This window comes from Hyposmocoma kahamanoa, unplaced genomic scaffold (assembly GCF_003589595.1).
Source record: "Hyposmocoma kahamanoa isolate Upper Pololo Valley unplaced genomic scaffold, ASM358959v1 99702, whole genome shotgun sequence".
In the NCBI taxonomy this organism is placed as follows: Eukaryota; Metazoa; Arthropoda; class Insecta; order Lepidoptera; family Cosmopterigidae; genus Hyposmocoma; species Hyposmocoma kahamanoa.
The window spans coordinates 3,085,994-3,100,731 of record NW_020656001.1 but is presented as its reverse complement, the minus strand read 5'-3'; the positions used below and the strand labels follow the sequence as shown (position 1 = coordinate 3,100,731).

At 37.8% G+C, this 14,738-nt stretch overlaps 1 protein-coding gene across 1 annotated transcript in view; it reads left to right on the top strand.

Annotated features, from left to right (window-relative positions):
• Window positions 1-14,738, top strand: part of LOC113239170 (DNA-binding protein D-ETS-3) — a 134,121-nt gene that overhangs the window by 71,470 nt on the left and 47,913 nt on the right. The window contains exon 4 of the mRNA XM_026476042.1: window positions 3,024-3,077. Coding sequence (XP_026331827.1) covers window positions 3,024-3,077 — 54 coding nt within the window. The remainder of the gene's footprint in view (window positions 1-3,023; window positions 3,078-14,738) is intronic.

Genomic DNA, 14,738 nt, shown 5'->3' with positions numbered 1-14,738 from the left:
AGACCTTGTCAATAAAGCTGTCTTTTTAGGAGTGACCTTAGATAGTAAAGTCCAGGATGGTAACCGTTCAGCCACGAAGCCAGTAAAGTTAATGTTAATAAATTCTAAGTGTTCTTTAATACTATAGAGGCAATTTTAATTTAAGGGTATGTCCTTGTAATGGTAACCTATCACACACTCGATTTTTTTCCGAAATAACGTATTTTCGAATTTTCATTACACCGAAAATCGAATTATAACGAAACAGTTGTTCTTTCAGGATATGTTAGATATTTATCACAAAGACACCATTAGGTTCGGTTAGGTTAGATTAAATTAGGTTTAAAAGAAAAAACATTTTCATCTCAAAATTACCTTCGTGGTTTGAAAATTTCGGACTGCTGGTACTGGTACCCATTGTAACCATTTAACTTGAATTGGTAAAATTATTAATACAAAGATCGAACACTCAGAAAAAATTCCTTCGATCCGGTCGGATTCGAACCGACGTCTTCTTGCATACCGTGCTAGACGCTATACCAACTAAGCCACGGAACGAATCAACGGACCTCACGAATTTTTCTATGTGCTTGCGTCGTGTCTTTGTACTTGGTCTTTCAACGACTTTTTAGTCGTAGCGCCATCTATGAGAAATCTATGACAGACAGGGTCATAAATCTGAATCTGAATCTGAAAGGAATTTTTTCTGAGTGTTCGATCTTTGTATTAATAATTATAACAAACTAGTGGAGTAATGTCACAAAAAAAATTGAATATCAATTCAATAAAAATTTAATTTATTTGGTAATTTATTTATTGAAAATAATCATAAAAATGTATATATGTAACGCAATAACTCGGCATACGTGAACCGATATTGGTGATTCCTTTTTTGTTAGAACGACTCAGGAGTGGTCCCTTATAAATTTGAAGAAAATAATCCACCTCTAAATTAGGGAATGGATAACTTTTGAGGATGTCTTTTTTAGTACTTTGTTCTGATACTATCTCGACATAGATTTAAGCAACAAATGTTTTAAATGTCGTATGCAGCAGTAGAGCTTCTTGTGAAAGAGTACGTCTAGATAAGTACTGCCACCTTACATATTTCTACCGCCAAGCAGTAATGTCAGCATTACTGTGTTCCGATTGTCAAGGGTAAAGGTCCTGGTGAAATTACAGGCACATGGAATTTTACAACTTAAATTTCAGAGTGACGCGCGGTTGCAGTACCCCTCAGATCTTTGCGATTTAAAGCTTTACTACTTACCATCAGGCGCATGACTTGTGCGTCCCGTCACTTCATATTATAAAAAAAACTACACTATTTAGAATAGAATAGAATCGTTTATTTCATGTTATCAATGTCACAATATTTCAAATGGAAATACAATGTCAAGGGATAACTATGATCGTCAGTAATAAGATTATAATAATAATAATGAATATAAAATAAAGTAGTATAACTACTGCTTGTCGAATAAAATAAAATTAAAATTGTTTCAAAAGAAACTCATCGACACTGTAGAATTCAATATCCAATAAAAGGATTTTTAGTCGGGTACAAAACGTTTCATCGTTTGTAACACTTTTCAGGTCTCTGGGTAGATGTTCGTAGAATCGGGGACCTATTACCCGCGGATTTCTAGTTGCAAGTTCGGTACGGTGGGCAACGGATTTTAGTGTTCCCGCGTTTCGTAACGCTCGGCCTCCGCCCGTACATCGCTCATAAGTAGCCAAGTTTTTACGCGCATAAACTATTATATCATAAATATATTGTGAGTACATGGTCATTATACTGTATTTCTTAAAAAGGTTTCTGCAGGTCTGACCCTTTTTTATGCCTACTATTGTTCTTAGTGCACGTTTTTGAAGAATAAATACCCTAATCGACTCAGTTGAATTACCCCACAGTGTGATGCCATAAGACATCAACGAATGAAAATATGCATAATACGTCTGTTTCAATACCACATTGGAGACAAGAGGACGCAGTTTCCTCAGTGCGTATGCAGCACTTCCAAGTTTTTGACATAGAGTTTGTATATGTGACTTCCAGTTCAAATTTGAGTCTAGCGTTAAACCCAATAATTTACAGGTGTTACATAATGGAACAATGGAGGTGATAATTGGCTTTGTTATAGAATTTCTTCCTGAGAACAACATAAGGTTTGACTTCGATTCGTTAAGAATAAGTCCATTCGCAGAGAACCACTCACACAGCTGCTCATACGTGCAGGCTAATTTTTCTTCCAACTCGTTGTAGGTTTTAGCACACACTATAACGGTTGTATCGTCCGCAAATAGATTAGATATAGATAGATTTAGATTGCTAACAAATTGACTGCATATTTGCAGTATACGCGTGCGGTCTTAATCAACCGCATATGATAGTCCGAGAATCAAAAGCTACAAATTAAGATCGGGATAATAAGAACAAGAAGATGTGTGATTTAATAATAACAGCTAAATGTTACGCGTACTTGATAGTGTAATCAATTTAATGGTAATAATTCTAATATATATATATATATATATAATGGCGCCTTTGTTTACATTTTTGATCACAAATTCCACCGCAGAGTATATTCGCAGATTAAGGACGTGAGTTTGTTCAACGTTAAAACGGAAGATCTCAATAGAGATATATTTATTTGAGTGCCATACAGAGGTCGCCGGTTCGATTCCCTGGCCGGAAGAAATATTTGTACGACCTACATTTATTTCTCTCGTGAATTTTGGTGTTATTTTGTGGTGTTCTATGTATCTGTCTATGGCACCCGCGACACAGGGTTTCCCTAGAGCTGGATTATGTTGAGTGTGTGCGTTATTGTTATTATTATTTCCTTAACAAAAGTAAAGTCAGGATTTACAAGCTACAAGTAACATATATCCATTTCGACATTAAAAAATACATTAAGCTCATGGGTTACGAAACCCACTGCATGTGCTACCTGAAGTAACGGAATTTACAATGAAGCACTACCCAATATTAACATTAGACAGTAGTTTAAATGTCATTTTAACGATATTGTTCTTTTCAGATGCTTCCTACAAAAGTACATGGTCCGCACATGCAACGTCACAGGGTTCACAAGGTAAGCAGCTATTACCTTATTAAAAGTCCAGCTGTTACTCACACGGAAAGTAAAACGGACAACACAAATACATAGTTAATGTTTTTTTTATACAAATATAAGTTCCTGCGCATGTGACCTCCATCTCACCTGATAGAAAGTGACGATGAGCTCGACGATGGAGCATACACACCTAAATAATACCTATTCGATCTCGCCTTGAAAAGGTCCAAGTTATAACGTTCAGGAAACAAGTCTGCAGGCGGGAAATTCCACTCCATTCGCCATAAGAATCTCTGGAATATCCACAACATAGGGGTGGAATCCCAGCCTACGTCTAGTCCCTCGATGACGGAAAGGGGAAGGCGCAATTAAGTCGTGTAATTCCTCTCTTGTGAAATTATAAGCGATAAACAGGTAACTTCACGGGGGTGTTCAAGGCTCTGCAGCTTCGCATCTACTAATTCCGAGCCACCTATAAGCCTTTTCGCACACTTGTCTATTGAATACAAGGTAGCCAGTTGGTACGTAGCAGAGCCACCCCAAAGGTGGCAGATGTACTGTCCCGGTGTGAAGTAACGCTTCACATTGCAAAGGATGTCAAGCTTCCTGTACGCATTTTTAGCCATGGATTTGTAATGAAATATAGTACATTAAACAGAGATCGAAATGGGCAATACACATACAATGGATAATATTCCCTCTGAAATTTCTGTATGATTAAAAATAAATAGCGAAAAGTTTAAACAAAATAGTTATATTTCTTCTTAACATATTACCATAGTACGGCAATTGCTAGTTACAGAATAAGGCATCCGTAAAATAATTTTAAATTAAATTAATATTGAAATTGTTATTCTATTCTAGACTTATACTTTTTGATCTTATATTTTGTACTCACGTTTGTAACATTCTATTATTTTATTAATTCACTGTGATTTTACCTTAATTAACTTATACATTTTATTTATAAATTGATGACATTCAACCTAAAAGAGCAATTGGACAATAATCAGATTTTTTTTTAAGAAATGTGGTTAGGAAAAATGTTTATAAAATAAAAACGATCATTCAATCAAAATTTTTATTAACTGAATTGATGAATTTAATTTCAATCTGTTATGCAAATACCAAAACTTCATATTATGCAAGGTTTTTTTATGACACTAAGTGTCGGGGCGAATAAGTCGTGCGCCTGTTGGTAAGCGACACGCCAGTCCATAACAGTTGCAGAGCCACTGAGACCTTAAAATCGTAAAGACCTGAGAGACACTATACTACTTAAGTATAGGAAATCCACTACTTTCCATAGTTTGTGATATCCAACACGATCTTACCACTTATCCCCTTCTTGGCCACCATTCGGTTAACGCTTTAGGTACTCCATTTTGCATGACCATGCCTCGCAATATATCCTGCCCAGTCTTGGACCTTAGTTCTTGGAATTCGAAACGTTATAAATTTCTCAAATTATACATACGCCTGTCTCCCACCGGGGTAGGCAGAGACTATGGACCTCCACTTGCTAAATTATTGTAAAATTACGCCTAAATCGTATACTTGTGCGAGTAAACGTAACCACTGCATTCACGTACGTAATAAAAGTGAAAAAATGTCGTGACTAACTTTTTATATGCGTAAAAATGAAAACAATGCGCCCCTAAAACGGCGCACGCGATCGTTGGGCCGACGCCCGACGCGCGGCCGACACGCGCCGAGCGCGACACGACAATACGAGCTTAATTCTTTGATTGACATTTACAATATATCGGTAAGTGATGCAATATTTTGATGATTATCGCAGGGGTGTTACAGCGAGCCATTATCGCTTCGCACGCTTCACTGACGCCTCCTTTTGTTGTTTAGGCTCTTGACTTGTTATCCAATGCGAAAATTGCGAATTGCCTCGGTGTGCTACGCCAGTTGCGTTTATGTTAATCATAATAAGAATCGTGTTTGAGAAACAAAGGGATTTGGAAACAATAACACATAAAGTGCAACAAGCACATAGAAAAATTCTTAAGGTTCGCTAATTCGTTCCGATGCTTAGCATCTGACACTGTTGGTTGGAAGACATTGGTTCGAATACAGGCGTATCGAAAGATTTTTTCTAAGCGTGTACGTGTTAGTGAAGACGATTGGCAAGAACAGCTAGTTTATTTTTATCCCTCGTATTAATATTACGTCTGTTACTACTTTTCTTAAGGTTGTTGCAAGTATCTCTCTCTCTCTCTCATCTGAGCGTTGTCCCGGTTGCGTCCTCAGCAGTGTTTTCCTGCTTTATCTCCTCCACTTTGCACGGTCTTCGGCATCCTTAGTGGTGAGACCATTGGCACGCATATCACCCTTGGCGACGTCAAGCACTTCTTGGGTCTGCCCCTTCTACCGGGGCCCGGCGGAGGTGGCATAGCCAGACATTTGTTTCCTACGTAGCATGCCGGTTTCCGTAATATGTGGCCGTACCAACGTAGGCGGCTTTCTTTCTTTCTTTGCTTTCTTGGTTGTTGCAAGTATATGCACTAATTAAGATCTATGAAGAAGAAGACATTCCCCGCCTCCTGCCACCTTTACTAGAGAACGAAAAAGCTTATAAAGCCATTTACTTACATCATTTCCACTATTGATGATTGAAAATCTATATGAAAAGTGAAACCAAAATTAAGAAGATGAATGAAGTATAGGCTAGGGGCCAAGGCCGAAAATGATCAACACTAACTGGGAAAAGAGCAGATGATTTTTAAACAGCGGAACAGGTGTCCATCAAGACATAGCTAAGGTCCATTGATCTCAATTCATCCATTCACTTGCAAACACACAGACAAAGATTTCAAACTTGTAGTTTCCCTCTTTTTGCGTCGGGGGTTAAAAAAATATATATTTTGTATAATACCAATTGACGGAACGAATTAGTCGTGCGTCTGTTGGTAAGCGACACGCCTGTCCATAACACTTGCAGTGCCACTCAGAACTTTAAGTCGCAAAGATCTGACGGGCACTGGCACCTGCGCCTGTTACCCTGTGACATAAGTAATTTCACCAGCACCATTCCAAATTGGAACGCAGCAGTAGACCATGCAGCCTAATTTCTTTTATATTGGTAACCATATTAACTATTTTATTCATATGATCGCTGCTCTGTTATGGTGCAGTCAGAACACTCTGTTGCCTATTAATTTATGATATTAAAGTATTGTATCTTCACCGCACATCTGTGAAACACAGCGTGTGTATGCAACGCCGCATCTAGTACGCTAGTACACAGATATCGTTGGTTATAAATTCAAATTATCGCGTTGTTTAGGACAATTTGTATGTGTCGGTTCATAATCAATTAGTATTGGTTTATTCAACACAACATCCCCCACTGTAAACATTAACTATATACATTCCGACGGTTGCTCAGGGGTTTTTTAAGTTTCCTAATTCAGGAAAAAAACACCTACAGTTTAAGAAAATTAGAATCTGTGACATTAGTAATAGGTAGGTACGTATTATTACAAATTTATACAAAAATAGCTGCGTCTGATAATGGATTAAAGTCATGTTTTACAAGACGTCGCTTAGACTTGTCCATAGTAACGTGAACATTAGGTACAACATTCCGGTTCTGAAGGGTGAAATTACAGGCACATTGGATTTGTCAACTTATGTCTCAGGGTGACGGGCGCCGTGGCAGTGCCGGTAAGGTCTTTGCTATTTAAAGCTCTGAGTGGCACTGCAAGTGTCGCGTCGCTTACCAGAAACACGATTTGTTCATCCCGTCACTTGCCATTATGAAAAAAATCAAAGCAACGAAATTCACACTCAGAACACCCAGACCAGAATCAAAAAAAAAGGTCATTTCCAATCAAACCTCATCCAGCGCCCACAGTGCAAACCATCTGAGGTTGTCAAACAAAATATCCACAAAAGTAAGTTAGTAATAAATATGTCAATGCACAAACATATTTACAGCATTATAGCGGCATTCTTGATCAAATATTAATAAATTGTTACAGATTACGATAAAAATGTGTAATTCGTCTCTAGGGAGCTACGTCGGCGTCGGCCGGTCCCCGGCGCAACGCCTACACGACCCCGTGACGACTTTATGCCCCTGCACAATGGTTACAAATGATTTGTGCGCCGCTCCCTAGTGTCTATTATCACGGGGGCAGATGTTTAAAACCACTCGATAACTATAACGTGTCGAAAATTACACGAGAAGTCTGTAAAACATATTGTAGTCGATATTTTTTTATGGAGACAGGTTTGAAAAAAACTATTACACAATTGTATATAACATTTTCACTTCATCATTTTAACGGCTGCCGCCGCGAGCAATTTTCAGTTGGTCGTCGTTTTCATACATAAAAGCTTTTGAAATTATTTGCACAACAATAACAAAACAAAATTGACAAAGGTAACATTAAATCTCCTTGTGAAAGAGTTTGCCCAGGGAATTATTGCCACCTTATCTACTTCTGCCACCCAACAGTAAAGTAAGCATTACTGCTTTCCGGTTTTGAAGGGTAATGATGCTGGAGAAATTACAGACACGTCTGACTTGTCAACTTCAGACGTCGAAACCGCTAGATTGGTTTACTTCAGCTACTTTCACAGTCTAATGACATACGGCATTTTGCTTTGGGGTAATGCCGCCGATATCAACAGAATCTTTGTCCTGCAGAAACGTGCAGTTAGGGCAATTTACAATCTGGGCCCCAAAGTATCTTTGAGAGATAAGTTTAAGGAAATTAACATTCTTACACTAGCCTCACAATACATTTATGAAAATATAATTTATGTTAAAAGGAATAGTAATTTCTTTATGAAAAATAGTGACAGACATAACATTAATACGAGGAATAAAAATAAACTGGCTGTTCTTGATAGTCGTCTTCACAAAGTCAAACAATCATTTAAGGGGCAATATATACGCTTCTATAACAAGATTCCGGTTGATATACAAAATTTGCCTTTCACGAGGTTTAAAACTATAGTGAAACAAAAACTTTATACTAAAGGTTATTATACAACTTCTGCGTACTTGGATGACAAAAATCCGTGGTAGTAACCCGTTTAGCTCATGGAGGTAGTCTCAATCTGATGTTTCAAATAAAAAAATATTGTAAATGTTATTTACAAAGAGCAACCCCTAGAGTTTCTTGCTCATTCTTCTCAGGGGAATCTGCCTTACGAATTAGCGGTAGAGTTTAACCATTGTGACGATTTCAAGTGTAATAATGCTTACCTATAAAATAAAGATTATTTTGAATTTGAATTTGAATTTGAATTTGACTTATGTCTCAGGGTGTCGGGCACAGTAGCTGTGCCCTTCAGATTTTTGCGATTTAAAACTCAGAGTGGCGCTGCAACTATTGTAATAATATTAATCATTTATTGCATACTCTGAATCCGAATTAGTAACAATTAGTTAGTAACAATTGGGATGGTACATTTTAATATTTAATAATGAGATTCCCCTGTAGAACCGCGCGAGGCGCTGCTACCGCCTTGGTGCCATAGCGCCTCACCATCGGCGAGTCCCATATAGCGGCAAGGGTGCCATTCGTGCTGCCTCGTAGATAGCCTGGACCACGATTCAGAACTCTTCGACATTTTAACCGAGTCGTTCGATGGAATATCGTTCTCGAATCGAAGGGCGCTTTCCGAGCTATTGACGACATTTGGATTCGGCTACGATATCGTTATTCAACAGCGTTTACCTATATAATCCTTTAATATATAATTTTTAAGACTTTAAAAGCCTAAAATATAGAAATGCATTAGTCTTGCATTAAACTAAATTAATAAAATTGAACATAAAATCCAGACATTAAGAAATAATTAGAGATTTCCATATCACATTCTTGCTTTGTAAACAGTAGGACGTTCGGTAATTTTCATACGATAACTGTGTTCTGAATAACGTTTGTAGCCTTTGCCGGTCGAGAAGTACCAATCGTACGGGTGTGACGTCATTTCGGTCCAGTTTCGAATACGGCAGTTGTGCCGTATGAACGCTACGTGAAGTTGACCCACACGCAATATGAGTAGAAGGACTAGCCGCGATTGCGTGAAAATGTCTGCGCCAAGATGAAGAATATCCAAATTATCATTCAAATCATCAGTGTCCCGATGCCTCATGCCAATGTTATGGACAGTCGTGTGGCTTATAACCAGGCACACGACTTGTACGTCGTAAAAAACTACAGTGAACTTAACGTTATTTGCGGAAAATATAAATTATAGTTGCTATAACATAAGTATAACTGTTTTATTACAAAATCAGGCCTCCAAAGTTAGCTCCGCTTCCGCTGTGTTCATTACTGTGCTCTCCTCAACGACAACTGAAATACATAATGATAATAATAACGCACACACTCAACATAGCCCCGCACTAGGGAAACTCTGTGTCGCGGATGCCGTGGACACACACATAGACAAACACAAATTACACCCAAACTCACGAGAGAAATAAATGTAGGCCATACAAATGTTCCTGGGACCTCGACAGAGGCAGTTATAGTCAGGCATAGAGGCATAATATGGAAGTCCTCCTAGGTACACCGTTAAGGGGTTCTTCTCATCTGTGTGCCATTTTCATAATTAGATCTGCTCTGGGTCTCCATAACATTTTATTTTAATTGGAATCACATCTAAGTACCAAGTTTAATCGAAATCTATTAACGGAAAGTGAGTGAAATTCAGTAAACTAGTTTGATCCCCTGACTTATCACCCTGAAAAATGGAATATTTAGTCCTTTGAATAGGTCCACGACTGACGTATCCTCTTTTCAACGAAAAAAGAGTCGTCGAAATCAGTTCTTAAATGTCGCAACATACAATAAAAAAAACACAGTGGTATTGAGAACCTCCTTCTTTATTAAAAAAGTTTAAAAATGAAGACAAAATTGTCAAAAAAAAACTACGAACGTGAGTTACCAACATCGCTTATAAAACGAGGCATTCATTAATCAGTATTTAACTAATAGATAGCCGATTATTTGCGTTAACTTTTATTTGAACTTACTTTCAATTAGTCATCATTATTTCCTACCCGCTGACAGCAGGGAATAACCTACCAGGCGCTCGCATTGTGATCGCTTAAGCTGAGTCAATTTCGTATTAATCTTAGAATAAACTGTTAAAATTAACAAGTATAATTCCGTACCTGAGAAACATTACACTGTAAGTGCTATTTTTGTAATTTTACAGGTTACGCGATTTTGTGTCGAAATGCAGGCTATACAACGTTTAGAATGGCTTGAAATAAAACGAATTAAGTTTTAATAACATTTGGTTTTGCTTTTCGATCCAAAATCGCTTCCCCCGTAAAATTTCAAAAATGGCGCTTGCAGTGTAATGCTTCTCAGGTACGGATTTATTTCTTTTTAGTTACAGACCCTTATAGAGATTTACATGATAGGTAAATAAATCTATTATATTTTTTGGGATGCCAAGTGAAAGGACGAACAGCTCGTGCACCTAGAAGCAGTTGCAGTACGACCCAGAGCTGAGATCTGAAGAGCACTGTCACTGCGCGCGTCACGCTGAGATATTAATAAGTTGACCAGTCTCCTGAGCATGTAATTTCACCGGCACCCTTACCCTTCTTAAAACTCCTTAATACAGATTAAAGTAAAAAATACATTTTATTTTCTGCTTTCGTTTTCAATTAAAATCAAAATGTCTTTGTTTCACTTATAATACAATATGAATTAATAATAAAGATGACTATGAAATACATACGAAGCCTTCGCTGACATTCTGCTAAAGTTTTTGTTATGAAAGAATAATTGTGAGCATTTGACCTCCATGTCACCTTATGGAAAGTGACAATGATGTCGACGACGAAGCATTCACACCTAAATAATTAAGCTTATCCGCACTGTAAGAACACGCGAAAAATTCATCAGAGCAAAAACAAAAATCAAAGTCCAATTACGAATTTTAAATATTGAAGAGCGACACAAGAAAAGGAATAGCTTGTCAAATGGCTATTGTGAAATTTATTGTTAGAATATCGACTGTGGCCTTCTAGGACGAGACAGGCTGTTCTTTATTTTGAACGAGTCACATTAATTTGTTTTTCGTGCACAGTTCTTTTTTGAAACCTGTTCTCCACTTGCCTAAGGCAGGCAGACACATATTGCGACTATTTGCAAAAATCGTAGCCGTTTTTTTATTGACATCAAACCCCTAGCAAAATAAAAAAACGTTATTTCGTTGTAACCAAAATAAACGAAGCCGAAATTCAGCTACATAAGCGGGAGTTAAATATAACCGATACTTTAAATCGAGGGTTGCCCCGAAATGAGACGCGGGCTGTGAAAATTAGCTGGAAGTGGCTTTTGTTCACTGTTCTCTGTCCTCCTCGCTCTTTATGACTTTACAGCTAGCGAGACGGCGAAGAAAAATAAAGGAGAAACCGCTTCAGGCGAGAAGGGAAACCGTAAGCACCCTATTGTTTCGCGCCTCGCGAAGCGAAAACGAGAGCCTCGGATGGGACAGAAAAAGAGAGAATTCTAATTTAAAATGGAACTGAACATTTTCGTGGACTTGTTTTTATGAATTTCCGTTGCTCCGAGTACTTTTACTTGGACGAAAATCGATTACTAACTTCAGACAAAGGGTGCAACCACGCGGTGTAAATTTTTGGGCCATCTTTACCTTAAATGACACCAAAACCGTGTCATAAATACAACCAGTAGCGATTAAGATTCTTTGTAAATAAAAATAAGGATATCTTAAAATCTAATTAATATATCATATCCAAAATTATTACTGTAGATTTTTCAATACCACGGTAAGAAACACGTTATTTGTAAAACACGTTATGTTAGTAAACATTGAAAGCTTTTATCTGGCAATGTATTACATGAATTAATAAGTGTAAAAATTGTTTAATTAAAACAAAAACCCGACTGCAAAAATAATTAGCTGGAAAGATAAAAAAAATCTCACTATAATGATTTCTTTATAACCTATGACAATCCCACAATAAAGACGAACTTAGCGACACCTCATATATCAAAATCCATCAAGCCGTATGCATACATCTTAGAGGATGGAAAACAATAAAGAATAGTATATATAACATATACAATCTTAGAATAATAACGCATATAACATTGACTTACAATTATATGGACGTCGGGTCCGCGCTAAAAAGTGTCGGAACTTATAGGGCGTTAAACATACAGAGCGTCATTCGTGCTTTAGTCTTCGTTTGTTCGACTGACAGCGAAATAAGCAAAATTAGACAGTACTGCGATGACATTACAATTTAAATTCAACATTTTAGCTTTTTCATATTCCTTTACATGTCACTACGTTTAAATAGGTTGCCTTGGGACATTTTTTCGTGGTTTTTGTATTACACCCGTCGTCCATTTACTTGTAAGTCAATGGCATAGAATGATAGTTTCATATCGAACGAACTGTCACAAGTGAGGCAAAAATCAAATTCATGTAGGCTATTTTTGTAGTAGGTTAATTTTCGGTTTTAGTGAATATTTCTATATAAAAACAAGTTGAAACGCGTTACTTCCTTGTGGAATGTGATGTTAGTATCTATTTTATGTTTGTCTGACGTATTTTTACACTCATTTACCGCACATTTCGTCATTTTTAGCTAAAATTCTGGAGCTGTTCGCGGTGCAAGTTGACCTTGAGCACTGACGGTCCGCCCGCTCGTGTAGGCCCTTTGGGAGCGATTCAATTTGCCTCACTTAGCGTGTGCGGGCTAGGTTTCTATGCGTTATTATTCTAAGTATACAACATACTCCAAAAACATAACCCTTCCGCAGTCGGGTAAAAAAGCGTATGGTTCGGCGCTTCGAATCCTTGTCTGCTACATTCACCTGACTTTAATTTCTAGTCCCAGCATGTGTGAAGATCTCAACATAGCATTTTTGCAGCATTGCGCGTGCTTGGGAAGACGATGATCAAAATCTTCTGGATAAGAGAAGACCCGTGCATAGTAGTGGGACGTATAATACGTGGATAAGTCGATCAATAAGTCATGAAACAGTGATAAATGTAAAACGTAATTTACTTAAACCCCACCCATTGACGCGTCTACAAATAGGTAAGCTTAAAACACCCTTTGTGTCTCGGTGCCAACACCATGAACCGTTGTCTTTTGCAAACAGTTTTGGCACGACGATCCTTTGATCTTCCGTAATGAGATATCTAATTCGTGGTTATGACGCGTTTGCTGCGGCTTAATTTAAACTTTGGGGACCCTGCTTGTTTATGGTAAATTAAGCATGCATAAAAAGTTTTATGTACAGACTTTAGAATAGAACAAATCAAGAATGAAATTTAAAAATATATTTCTGTAATAGGCAAACACATTTCACTAGAAATCACGAAATTGATTCGTAAGGCAGATTCCCCTGAGAAGAACAAGTAAGAAACTCTAGGACAGATATCGTTGTTTACAACATTTATTTCAAATATCACATGTAGACACGACCTGAAAGAGCTAAACTTATCATTACTGTAGATTTTTCATTTTCTTTTATTAAAAATATAAGTCCGCATTTGGCTTTCATCTCACCTGATGGAAAGTGACGATGAAGTCGACGACGTAGCATGCGCACCAAGACAATATCTAATCACTCGCACCTTGAAAATTCCCAAGTTATACCGTTCAGGGAACAAAGCAGGAAATTACACTCCATAGCCGTTCGCCATATAAATGTGGAAGCGTGGAGCTTAATAATTATCACTAGTATCAGGTTTCTCACCACGGTATGACTTCTCTTTATTTTCCCGATATTTCGGAACGGTTGCACGCTCCATGGTCACGGGTTAACTGCCGTCTGTCATCTGCCGCCGTCCAGTCAACCCGTGACCATGGAGCGGTGAAATATCGGGAAAATAAGAAGAAGTCATACCGTGGTAAGAAACCTGATACTAGTGATAATCATTTAGTGAATAACCACGAAAGTCTTAAAATCTATATAGCGTGGAGCTTCATGCGAATCCTTGGAATATCCACAACATTGCGGTGGAACCCCAGCCTACGTTTGTTCCCCTGATGATGGAAAGATGGACGGATTTTTCTATTTTGAATGCTTTAATTCTATAATGTCGTGTGCGATGACCCGTGCTGTGCAACTCGAGTGCACTGCCAGATTATGCGAATGTGTGCGCCTGTAAATACCACACACATGCAAGCCGCGCTACTACAATGAAGTTAGAGTGAGTTACATCTACACATTTTATTACATTTGTTACATTTATTTTATTATACTATTGCGATGACCTGAGTGGTATGGTACGGTGATAGAATCCAACAGCGACAATATCAAAGAATAAAATCGATGTTGCAGTAGTGTCGTACCTGGAAGAAACGTATCATTCAATACGCAGAAGCTTTTTTTATTGCTAAGTGAAAGGATGGCCCAGTCGCGCTGAGTCAACGTTGACAAGTCCTATGTGGTAATAGTTTCACCAAAACACCCTTAACCATCAAAACCTGTAATATTTATTTATTTTTTTATGCATTCCAACACCGCTTCTATCAGCTCGTGACCGGTACTAGAACACCATTCTTCCCCTAGGCATCTTGGCAAATACCTTTTAAGACGACAGTATTGGCCCCTGAGTAGCTTCATAAAGCTTTTACTGTATCGTGTTACATGTGATTGATGTCTTTAATACGATCACTTCCTGCGCTATTGGAAA